This window comes from Chiloscyllium plagiosum, unplaced genomic scaffold (genome assembly GCF_037043375.1).
Source record: "Chiloscyllium plagiosum isolate Xiang-an unplaced genomic scaffold, Cpla_swu_hap1 HiC_scaffold_18, whole genome shotgun sequence".
Taxonomy (NCBI): domain Eukaryota; kingdom Metazoa; phylum Chordata; class Chondrichthyes; order Orectolobiformes; family Hemiscylliidae; genus Chiloscyllium; species Chiloscyllium plagiosum.
Window position 1 is genome coordinate 30,942,772 of NW_028270156.1, and position 12,185 is coordinate 30,954,956.

The following is a 12,185-nucleotide window of genomic DNA, read 5'->3' on the forward strand; positions in this document are numbered from 1 at the left end:
AAAATGGGTGAGATTGCCTCCTTCAACACTGTATCTTTCTCTGAAATCCAAGTCACTCTGCTTTCGAGATTTAGCAACTCCACATGCACTGCCAGCAACTTTTGAAGGAACCAGGTATTCTAAGTTCTTCTGCTTTGCCAGGTATTGCACTAGGTGTTTATTTTGGATGGATCTTCCCATGCTTTAAAAGCAACCAGCCTTCAAACATGCCAAGGTAATGATGTGACACATGCAAATGGATATTTGTTTATTAAGGTCAGTCAGTTGCACATGTATTGGTGTCTTGTTGGGATCATTTAATTAAAACAATTTCAAAAAGTAGGTGCTGGTTTAATATTGGAATAAGCATTTTGTAGTGAGGCCATCTGGTACAAGCACTAATTCGACTGGTGTCCAAGTCTGTTGTGCAATATGGTCTGAGATTTGGCACGTGGACATACTCGAAAGACTAGTGTGAATCTCTCTGCCTGGAGCCAGAATGTATCTTGAGGGAGTATCTACTGTTTTGCTGATGACAACTCCTGTGAAGAAATGTTGATTTTGGTCTGATAGACTTTAGTGTTGATGTTCAAGGTCAGTGGAGAGACCAATGGTTGGATGTTTTAGCTAGCTTTATACTTGTGTAACAAGACATCTCTTTTTTCTTAAAAAAAAACTTAAAACATCTACTCAAAAAAAACATGTCATCTGAATCCAGATGTTCTGCAGATGTACATGTTCAACAGATCTAATTTGCTTATGATGTCTGATAACTGTTGTCCAGTCACTTGTTCATTTGCTGTTTTGGGATCTTACTGTATATAGTATCATGTAACTGATAATGGTCTAATAAAAATTTGTTCATCAAGGATTGATTATCTTCATGGGTTAGTCTATTTACCATGTTTGTTTTAATAAAAAATTAAATGTGATGAAGCGGCAACACAGCAAATCAACGGATTTCAGTGTATACAGCTTGCAGACACACAGACTTGTCAGTCGAAGCTGCAGCATTATGTGCATGCGACATATGGAATCCTCGATGGTGAACTTTCCTAGAGGCAAAATACTCACGTCTTTCCTTTTCAAGAGGAAATTTAGCTATTTAGAATAATGAGCAAGACATTGAATTTCAATAACATCAGTAATTTGCTGTCAGTGACTTTATCTGCATATGTGATTGACTACACTATGTTGCCCGTCACCCTTCTTTCTGTTGTCAAGCTTTTCTTTCATGACCGTGGTTGTTGTCCCTGAATTTGTTTACCCTGGTCATTACAGCCAGGTTTTGTTCCAGGTTGTCCTTTCAGAATTCCTTGCTGGTAATGGTAGTCTAGGAAAAGAATTCTAACAAGGCATGCTTCTGGTGGTATGGTCTTTATTGTAGCTTGAAGCTATTGCTTGTGCGCACACTGTCTGGGTCAATCCATAGCTCTTTGTACTTGCATCACCATTTTTGCTAGTGCACTGCATTGGCCAATAGCCTGCCTTTAAATATTGATTAAAAGCTGAGCCTTATTTTGATAGAGGCAGAAGGCCACTATTGTTTTGCTATGTTTTGGAATTTCTAGTAATTGTGCGCAATGTTGAGTTTGGACTCCTGACCAATAAGGTTTGTTGGCTTGCAATTGAGCGCTCTGTACTTGTTTCCAACCTTGAGTAACTCTTCAACTCTATAGGACTTCACTCTGTCTAGAAAATCTATTTGGAAAGCTTACATAGGAGTAGATGCACTTAGTAACTCAACAATTCTATTTGCTCGCTTCCCATCTGCAACATCACAAAATGAGCTTTTTTCCCTGCATCAGCTCAGTGGTCCATAGATTCCAGTTTATGAACGCAGCAGTTTAACCTGACAGTTGTCGTCTTACATGGTCTATACATTTTATCCCACTTGCTGCTATTCATCCTGTTTAAGTCTGTGTAAAGGTTTGTTCCTAGTTGGTAAGCAAATCTTGATGGATTGTCTTTCTCATACCAGATGCCTCTAAATCTAGGATTCAAAACTCTGATTAGATTAGGTTCCCTACAGTGTGGAAACAGGCCCTTTGGCCCAACAAATCCACACCGACCCTATGAAGAGTGACCCTACAAAGAGTAACCCACCCAGACCCACTTCACTCTGAGTAATGCACCTAACACTATTGGCAAATTACCATGGTCAATTCACCTAATCTGCACATCTTTGGACTGTGGGAGGAAACCGGAGCACCCGGAGGACACCCACGCAGACACTGGGAGAATGTGCAAACTCCACACAAACAGTCGCCCGTGGCTGGAATCGAACTGGGTCCCTGGTGCTGTGAGGTTGTAGTGCTAACCATAGAGCCACTGTGCTGCTCTTTAACATTTTTAAATTGTGTTAGGTTTATTGTGCTCCAATTTAAGCCAAGGAATTCTATGGGCATTCCAACTTTATGGCTTTGATCTCCCCTTGGTTCCTATCAATCCATTGCCTTGTAAAAGGCAAGAGATCCTGCCTTTTACAAGGGCGTTTTTAACAGCCCTCTTGATAGAGATTGGTATGTATCCCAGCAAGCTATGTTTTCAACACTTCTTGAGACTGTAACACACAAAGATATTGCAGGTTATTTCATGCACATTAGCATAGTTTAGTAGAGTTACGTGTTCTGTTCTACCTGTAACGTAACTTGCTTACTGACTGTTCAAGCACCATCTGCCTCATCAATATCATGTTTTCTAATACTCTTCACCATGCCAAGCCATTAATGATGGTCTCCTCAACATTTGCTCATCAAGGATTGATTAATCCTAGGGGTTAGTTTATTTAAAGCAGTAAAACAGAGCTATGTAGCAGACATTTAGAGCAAATCAATTGATTTGTGGGTATATAGTTTGCAGATTCAAGCCAGCGAGCATTGCAATATTGTACAGGTTCAGCACATGGAGTTCTTAAATGTGTGATGCACATACAATACACAATGGATCTTACCTTTTCTCTAGAATCATGGAATGATTGAACACAGAAGGAGTCAATAAAATTCCAAAGGTATAACATTTATTTCTGCATTTAATATGATAAAATATCAGTTCTACCTCATTACTAACTCCAAGTCTACTAACTGTCTTTAAATTCTCAGACTGTTTATACAATCCAGTTCTAATTGCACGGGCGCTTTCTCCAATTGTACATTGACAAAATTCAACCTATTGTTTTCAGTCTTCACTTTCATGGCTGTCTAACTAGAGACTCCTGTATCTTCCTAGTGACTGGTTAAGACCATCTATTTCCACCCATAACATTGCTTGACTCTACTCCTGCCTTAGTTTTATTGCAGTTGAAACCTTCAACCATGCCTTTGACAGACTTGAATATTCCAACGCACTCGCTACCACTGGGATGCCACATTGTAAAGTTGACTTTATCTTAACTCATATAAAGCCAAATCAGCTATTGTACCAAAACATATTGACTTGCATTACCCAAGTCTGCTAAGGTCTTGAATTTAACATTATCATCCCTGCTTTCAAATCCATCTACTATCATGCCCTTTGTTTCTGTAACCTCATTCAGCCTCACAACCCTCCAAGCTCTCTCCACTCCTAGCTGGTTTTGAGAAGACTTGTAGCTCAAATTCAGGTTTTGGATGTAGGTTTGCTCAATTAGCTGGAAGGTTCATTTCCAGACGTTTTGTCACCCTACTAGGTAACATTTTCAGTGGGCCTCTGGGCAAAACACTGTTGATAATTCCTGCATTTTATTTATATGTTTGGGTTTCTTTGGGTAAGTCATTTCCTGTAGTGACATCATTTCTGGCAGTGATGTCATTTCCAGTGGTGGTGTCATTTCCTATTCTTTTTCTCAGGGGGTGGTAAAAGGGGTCTAACTCAATGTGTTTATTGATAGAGTTCCAATTGGAATGCTATGCTTCTAGGAATTCTCGTGTGTGTCTCTGTCCTAGGATGGATGTGTTGGCCCAGTCGAAGTAATGTCCTTCCTCATCTGTATGTAAGGATACTAGTGACAGAGGGTCATGTCGTTTTGTGACTAGTTAGTGTTCATGTATCCTGATGGCTACTTTTCTGCCTGTCTGTCCAATGTAGTGTTTGTTACAGTCCTTGCAAGGCATTTTGTAAATGACATTAGTTTTGCTTGTCCGTATAGGGTCTTTCAAGTTCATTAGCTGCTGTTTAAGTCTGTTGGTGGGTTTGTGGGCTACCATGATGCCAAGGGATCTGACTAGTCTGGCAGTCATTTTCAAGATGTCTTTGACGTAGGGGAGAGTGGCTGGATGTGTTTTGTCTGCTTGTTTAGGTTGTTACTGAGAAATCTGCAGACTGTGTTCATTGGGTACCCATTCTTTTTGAATACACTGTATAGGTGATTTTCCTCTGCTGCAGTGTGTGGTGGATCATTGGAATAATGTTCTGATGCAGCTTCATTTGTGGATGCTGGGGTGATTGCTTTTGTAGTTCAATATTTGGTTCGTATGTGTTGTTTTCCTGTTAGACGCTGGTTTAAAGTTCCCCATTGGCTGTTCATTCTCCTGTGACATCTAGGAATGGCAGTTTGTTGTTAAGCAGGAATTATCAACAGTGCTTCACTTGGAGGCCCACTGAAGATGTTACCTAGTAGAGTGATGAAATGTCTGGAAATGAACCTTCCAGCTCAGCGAGCAAACCTACATCTCTGAACTCCACTTTTAAATGTGGAATCCCACTTCCCTCAAATCTAGCATTGGTAGTCCTAAATTCTGGAATCCTCTCCCTAACCATTTCCTGTTCACCTGTCTCTTCTCCTTTTAAGTTTGCTTTCAAACCTACTGCTTATACCAAAGTTAGTTACCACTCTTAATAGCTTCTGCTTTGGCTGTCTCAATTTCCTAGTTTCATAGTAGTTAGAAGCAGGAGTAGGCCATTTGGCCGGTCAAGCCTGCTCTGCCTTCATTAAGATCATGGCTGATCTGTCCATCATCTCAGCTCCTCCTACCTACATTATCTCCATCGGCCTTCATTCCCCTACCATGTAAAATCCCATCCAACTTTGTCTTGAATATGTTTATTGAAGCTGCCTTTTAATGCTTCCTTGGGCAGAGAATTCCATAGATGCACTATTCTGAGAAAAGCAGATCCCCTTCATCTCTGTCCTAAATTTGCTCCCCCTAATCTTGAGGCCATGTCCCCTAGTCCTAGTTTCACCCACCAGTGGAAACTACTTGCTTGCCTCTGCCTTATCTATCCATTTCATAATTTCTTATGTTTCTATAAGGTCCCCCCTCATTCTTCTAAATTCTAGCGAGTACAGTCCCAGGCAGCTCAACCTCTCTTCATAAGGTAACCCCCTCATCTACAGAATCAACTTGGTGAACCTCCTCTGCACCACCTCCAAAGCCAGTATATCCTTCCTCAAGTAAGGAGACCAGAACTGAGCACAATACTCCAGGTGTGGCCTCACCAACACCTTGTACAATTGTAGCAGAACCTCCCTACTCTGAAATTTTGAGTGATAACACTTCTGTGAAATGCTTGGTGTCTTTTTCAATATTAAGGGCTCTTACTAATTGCATGTTGTTATTTCCTGATGTCTCACCCAATGAAAATATAAAGATATTAGTCCTGAAAATCTGTCTCATCTCTCTTTTCAACATCATTTCCAGGATTTGCAAGTGTTTCCTTGCGCTCCAGTGACTTGAACTGAATCAAGTGTTCAAGATGCTTCCTGAATCGGGCATATTAAAGCTTCCATCTCTGAGCTGTATCACAGTGGAGCTAGCGTTCCACTCCGTTTTCTGTTGATTTGCTCCACATCAGAAATTTGAGCACTTGGGTCTCAATTCATTTGCACCCGTGACATTGACCCAATCTATGCAGAATCAGCAAAATGCACTCGAAGCGATAGAAAGTTTAAGCATAAGTTACTTGCGTCCCAAAATCACTGGCACTCCCATTTCCCTTGGTTCACATTTCAATTGGCTGCCTTCAAGCCCTATCCACAGGCCCCTGGATTGAAATTGCAAGATTATACAAACCCTCTTCAAATGATGTTTATTTTCTCATGGGCAAGTGTGGATTTGGGGTTAGACTACTTAAGTCAGAGTTGCTGTAGTTGCATGCACGTTTGTGCAGTTGGTGACGGTAGAGGTTCCAATGTTTATGCTTACCATAATCTCTCTCTCTTGTCCTCTGCTGTTAGTATGTTAGAAAGATTTGCAAGTTGATACTGAACCTTTTGACAGCATTAGGAACAAACTTTCTTTGGTCATGAATACCTGGGATGGAATTTGAACTTGACTTTCTAGCCCAGAGTTGGGGATGTATCACAAAACTTCCACAGGCAAGAGTAGCACACCTTAACATTTTGAAAATGGTTGATTCACTAAAAAATTGATTACTAAATTGTTCAAAATGTTTAATTTAAAAGAAATTTAGTGATTTTTGTTTTAAATTGCATGCACAGATATGTTTGATATGGTTATTAACGGTTTATATTCTCACTGATTATTTCTATTGCATAATGAATTGCCTATCTTACAGTGTTTAAACATCTCAAAAGAGAGTTGCTATGGAAAGAATAAACTATTACTCTGCCTGATTCCACTTCCATGTAAGATTTTATGCTAGTGTTTATGCAAATTAATATTCATGGAAACTTGATCTGTAACCCAGCTTCTGCAATCTGAAGCACATTTGTGTACAACTGCAAACTTGAACCTATCCTACTTGACGTTTACCTCAACCTTTGTTACCAATTTCTGTGCAAATTTGATTAAGAATAAATACATTATTTAGTTCATGACTTAAAGCTTAGAATTAGCTTCAAAGCTAATGACTTGCAGGAAGAGTTATGGGTTTCAGCAACGCCTTAATTGATTCAATGTGCCTCATTTGGAAATACACATCAGTTATTGATGCATTATCCAAGCTGGTTTCCGCCATGTGATGTTTTTATAACCTCCCAGAGGCAAGAGCAAAGAGGGGAGGAGTTGATGGGGGTTGGGCATTGCGGCCTCACTGAATGTTTTTCACCTTGTGACTTGTTTCAGTATGAATGTAGTGGAGTGTAAAGTTCAGAAACTATAAAATGCAAAAGGTAATTGAAATGTAGCCTGCCTCCAAGATAACAGTCAGTTCAATGTTTTTGTCATGAGAACAAATTGGATTTGATTTAGTTTTTTAAAAAATGTTTGATTAGAAGCAGTATATTTTCACAATCAATCCCCAAACATCTAGGTTCCCTGAGGTCATGAATGTAAATCCATCAGAAGTGATGAGAGATTATTTCTGTACCTTTTGTGACTGTGGGTCTGTATTGCTGAGTGTCATGTGCTTTATACTCTAAAATTCACTCTTTTTACAAATGTTTTATCATTTACGGCATCAGCATGAGTTGTGTTATCTGATGGAAGTTCGTAATATTATGAGAACTTCTACTGTAAAATAAGTATGAAATGGTTTTTATTCCTTAAGGGTCTGAAACTCCTTTTGTTTAACAGTAAGTTAAATCAGCATTTCCAAAACAAAGTCATGACTTAAAGCTACATAATTAGATAAACTACCCAGTGAGTTAATTGCTGAAATGTTTACTAAATTGAGCTTGTGTAGTCCTGAAAAAGAGCAGCCAGGAGCAAAAGAAGAAAAGATCCATGCCAGCTGGCACGCTAGTTAGCAGCTTTAAAATAGTAGGGGGTTGGTGCTAAAGTAGTATTAGAGGAGACAAAATTAGGGAAACCTTCATGTAAACCCTACATCACAGAGGGAGGTCCTTATGCCCTGGGTGCATTTGCTAGTCCTTTGAAGGAATAGTTGTTCTTAGTCCCACGTTCTGCTCATTTTCCGTAACTCTCAGGTTCTTCACTCTTAGGTCCATTCATTTCCATTTTGAAATTATTTGTGTCAGTTTTCACTGCATTCTCGGGTGGACTATTCCATATCTCAACCGCTTGGAGTGAAAAGAATTATAATCTACTCACTAGAACTGTTATCAGTTTCAATCTGTTCCCTTTTGGTCATTTATTTGATCACAGGATGGAATAATTCCTCTTTCTGTCAACACCCCTCAACATTTTGAAAAATCATCTCAACCCAGGAGGAAAAGTCACTCAAACCCAAATGTTAACTCTGATTTCCCTCCACAGATGCTGCCAGACTTGCTGAACGTTTCCAACAATTTGTTTTTGTTTCTTAACCTAGGAGAACAGGCTTAATTTTTCCAGCCTCTTTTAATTGAAATACCTCATTCTTGGTAAACCACCTCTGTATCCTTTTCAAGGCCTTTATATCTTCAGAAGTGTTCAGAATTGTACACCATATTCGCACTGACACGAAAGAAGTCCAAATATACGTAAAGTGGTTTGAAACAACTACACTGAGCGTATCTTGCAATGAAGCGAAATAATTTCATTTTATTTCATTCTCCAAACATGATGACACAGTGTGACATTAATCTCCTCCACTAAAGATCTTCCCAAATATTTTACAAATGATGCTCTGTTTATAATTTTAAAATTATCCTTCAACCCATTGTGTATATTACTGCTTGCTTCTGTGATCCCATTTCCCTAACACTCTTGCCTCTGAGTCAGACGTTTGTGGGTTCAAATCCAATCCAGGAACTGAACACAAAAAAAATGTAGGCTGATATTCCTGGTATAGAGGATGTGCTGCATTGTCGGAGATGTTGCCTTTTTAAATAAGATGTTATGATGAGAGTCTGCCCTCTTTGGAGCATGGGTCAGATTTTGCAGCATTATTGGAACTCTGAGATGTGTATGGTCTGTATTTATTGGTGTATCAATATCACCAAACCAAATTTTCTGGTCACTATCCCATCATTTGAGGGATCCTGCGGTGTACAAATATGCATTTAATTGATTGTAAAATGCGTTGGGAACATCTAGCATTGTGAAAGGCACCATATAGATGCATTTTGTTTTTATCAGATTCTCTAAGTAATTGAACAACCAATTAGTGTAGGGTTCAGTTTTTGCAGCCCCTCAATGGAGGTCAAGCATAACTCATTCTCACCTTCTGGATTCCAGTCAATAGTAAAATCCTTTAGTAGCTCAATAGGCCAGATTTTGTATCAGGTTATTCACCTTTATTTGAGAGGTTTTTTTGGTATTTACACCACTGGTATTTTACTGACATTGCAGAACTTGCTTCGGGAATTACGAAGTCTGAAATCAAAAGTGGAAGAGCTGGAGGATGAAAAGGTCCAGTATGAACAGAAGTTGGCAGCCACAAAGGTAAACATGTATTCCATTTGACACAGTTGTTCCTCAATAATTTGGAGATGCTGGTGTTGGACAGAGTTGTACAAAGTTAAAAATCTCAACACCAGGTTATAGTCCAACAGGTTTAATTGGAAGCACACTAGCTTTCGGAGCGACGCTCCTTCATCAGGCGAAGGAGCGTCGCTCCGAAAGCTAGTGTGCTTCCAATTAAACCTGTTGGATTATAACCTGGTGTTGTGATTTTTAACTTCCTCAATAAGTTTTGATAAGTGTGTCTCTGCTCAGTATTTAGATTTGACCATTTCACTTTCATTAGTAGCGTTAGTGTTAATTCCTTAATTCAGTGGTATGTTTTTAAACTCTCTCTTGGGCTGAGGGTATTTGGCAGGGCCATGTTTATTGTCATCCCCAGAAAAAAATTCTGCTTTGTCTTCTTCCAGAATTACACAGGATGCACAGCGCAGAAATGGACCATTTGGCTCACTGATATTTATGCTCTATATCATCATCCCTTTTACATATCACTCAATCAAATTTTTGTATTCCTTTCTCCCTCATGTTTATCTGATATCCTTTCAAACGCATTAGTGCATTCCACATTCTTGTAGTTCTCTGGCAAGAAAAAGTTATTTTAGATTCATCGTTGGATTTGACACTTTTTGACAGTGTTCTATATTAATGGTTCCCTAGTAATGGTCTCCCTCAGAAGTGGGAATATCTTTGTCTACCTTATTGAAGTCTTATAGAATTTTTAAGACTATGTTCGGTCAGGTAACCCATCAGTCCTTAGGAGTCATTTGGGATGAAGCCTGTGGAACGATTTAAAGATAAGGCTGAGAATTTTAACATAATTCGATGAGGATCAGGGAATGCAGGTTCATAATAGAACTGACTTGATGCAGACTAATTGGAGTTTGAGAGCAGCAAGGATATCCAGGAAATACAGGTATCAAGACTGCAAGTCGAACATTAACATCGTGGGAAGACTAGATGTAAGTTTGCTCGCTGAGCTAGAAAGCTCAGGAAATGACATCACCAACCCAAGGAAACCCAAACATATAAATAGAAAGCAGGAATCATCAGCAGTACTTCGACTGTAGGGCCACTGAAGATGTTACCCAGTACAGTGACGAAACGTCTAAAAACGAACCTTCCAGCTCAGCTAGCAAACCTACATCCATGATCTGGAATTTTGTCTCTTCCCAATTACAGATGGGTTGGTTTCTGAAGCTGCTCTCCAAATTTTAAGTCTTGTACAAAAGTAGCAGTAGCTAGTGACTTTCTGTTAAAGGTTGGGATTGTGTTGAACCACAAGCTCAATTGACAGTTTTCAGAACAAAAACGGCTCATAATTGAATCACTACTTAAATGCAGTAATGCATTCTAAGGTGCTCCATAGGTGCATTACCAAGGAAAACTTGGTACTGGGCTACATTAGGAGAAATGTAGATCATACGACCAAAACCTTGGTTAAGAAGGTTGGTTTTAAGGAGAAACTTAAACTGGAAGATAAAGGTTTTTAAAAAGCGCAGGCTTTAAGGAGGGAATTCTGAAGCTAGGCCCCAGGCAGGTGAAACCATGGGGAGAGGCAAGGCCATAGAGTTGTTTCAAGCCCAGACTAAGAATGTACATCTTGAGATGAGTTTGAATTGAGTACTTTACATTGGATGAATACAGCAAGGAGTTTATGAATTTCTGAAAATTGATAGTTTTATGTAGATGTTGCTTGAGGTAACTTAGAGCCCCATTGAATAAAACTGTAACCATGTATGAATAATGAATTGTGAATATGAAACACTAATGGTTATGGGATCATAAATATGAGCAGGAAGTATGACTCATTTAAAAAGCTTTTGGCCATCAGAAATTAGGCTGCCAGCTAGCAGACTATTAACTTTATATTCTTGGCATTGTGAATTCATTATATGGTATTACTGATATCCCATTTTGTTTCAGTGATTATAGTAATTTTATTTTGTGAAGTTGTTTTTTGTTTGTCGAAGTTTGGCAAGAGGGAAAATAAAATAGAATTGTTTGAAACTGGCATCCTAAAGTTGGGTTTGATAGTGATTGTATTTTCCCATTCTTTCATTTTTGGGAGCTGTACAGCACTGGTATGCAATCTCCTTCCTTTTCTAAATCCATCCATTCCTTTGGTCTTCTGCTTTTCCAACTGGGTATTTAGAGAAACCACTTCAGTTTAGTATTGCTCCTGCAGTGTTGTACAAAAATGACCAACTGCTTTGTTTTACAATTTTCTTGGACTTTAACAGGAAGCTCCAGTTTACTAATTTCCAGATATTTCCTTTTAATTTAATATTAGAGATTAGGCAACACATTTTGCAGAATACACTTACCCAACCCTTTATTTTCCTAGCAGTGCCAAACAATGTCTGAACAGGAGAGGTGACTCATATGTGATAGTTTGTGGTTAGCTATATTGCTAACTTTGTCACACCTTTTCACACGACAATAAATGCTTTGTTTATTTTCTGTAAATATCAAAAGATAGTTTGAATGGCATTGGCTGCAATTTCTTGAACATCATGGATGCGCACTATGAAAGTAAAGATTTGCATTTGAATTTCACTTTTCACAACCTCTGGACATCTCAATACCTTTCATGTGGCCAACAAAGCAGTTTTTTTACACCCCCCTCCCCCACCTTGTGTTTCGTCATTGTTGTTAAATAAGAAAAGCAGTAGCCGTTTTGCCCACAGCAAGCCTCCACAAATATCAAGACAATGACCAATGATTAAAGATCATCAACCTGAAACATTAACTAACTTTGTTTCTCTACTGAGCTTTTTCAAGCTTTTTGTGCTCTTATTTCAGATTTCCATCGTCAAGAGAATTTGCTTTGATGACATTATGACCATTTTAGAGATGTTGGTTTGGTGGGATAAATATTGTCTAACAAGATCAGGGAGATCTCCACTATTCATCACTAGGAGTGATGCTCTGTATCTTCTGCTCAAATCTTGGGAGTGGATCTTGAACCCACAACGTTTG

At 39.0% G+C, this 12,185-nt stretch overlaps 1 protein-coding gene across 16 annotated transcripts in view; it reads left to right on the top strand.

Moving 5' to 3' along the window:
- LOC122557714 (liprin-beta-2-like) overlaps window positions 1–12,185 on the top strand; it is a 275,346-nt gene that overhangs the window by 200,518 nt on the left and 62,643 nt on the right. For 14 of the 16 annotated variants that reach the window (XM_043705608.2, XM_087996379.1, XM_043705609.2 and 11 more), the window contains one exon: window positions 9,093–9,185. The exons of the other annotated variants lie outside the window; for them this stretch is intronic. In XM_043705608.2, the coding sequence (XP_043561543.2) occupies window positions 9,093–9,185 (93 nt within the window). The remainder of the gene's footprint in view (window positions 1–9,092; window positions 9,186–12,185) is intronic. 16 annotated transcript variants of the gene reach the window in all.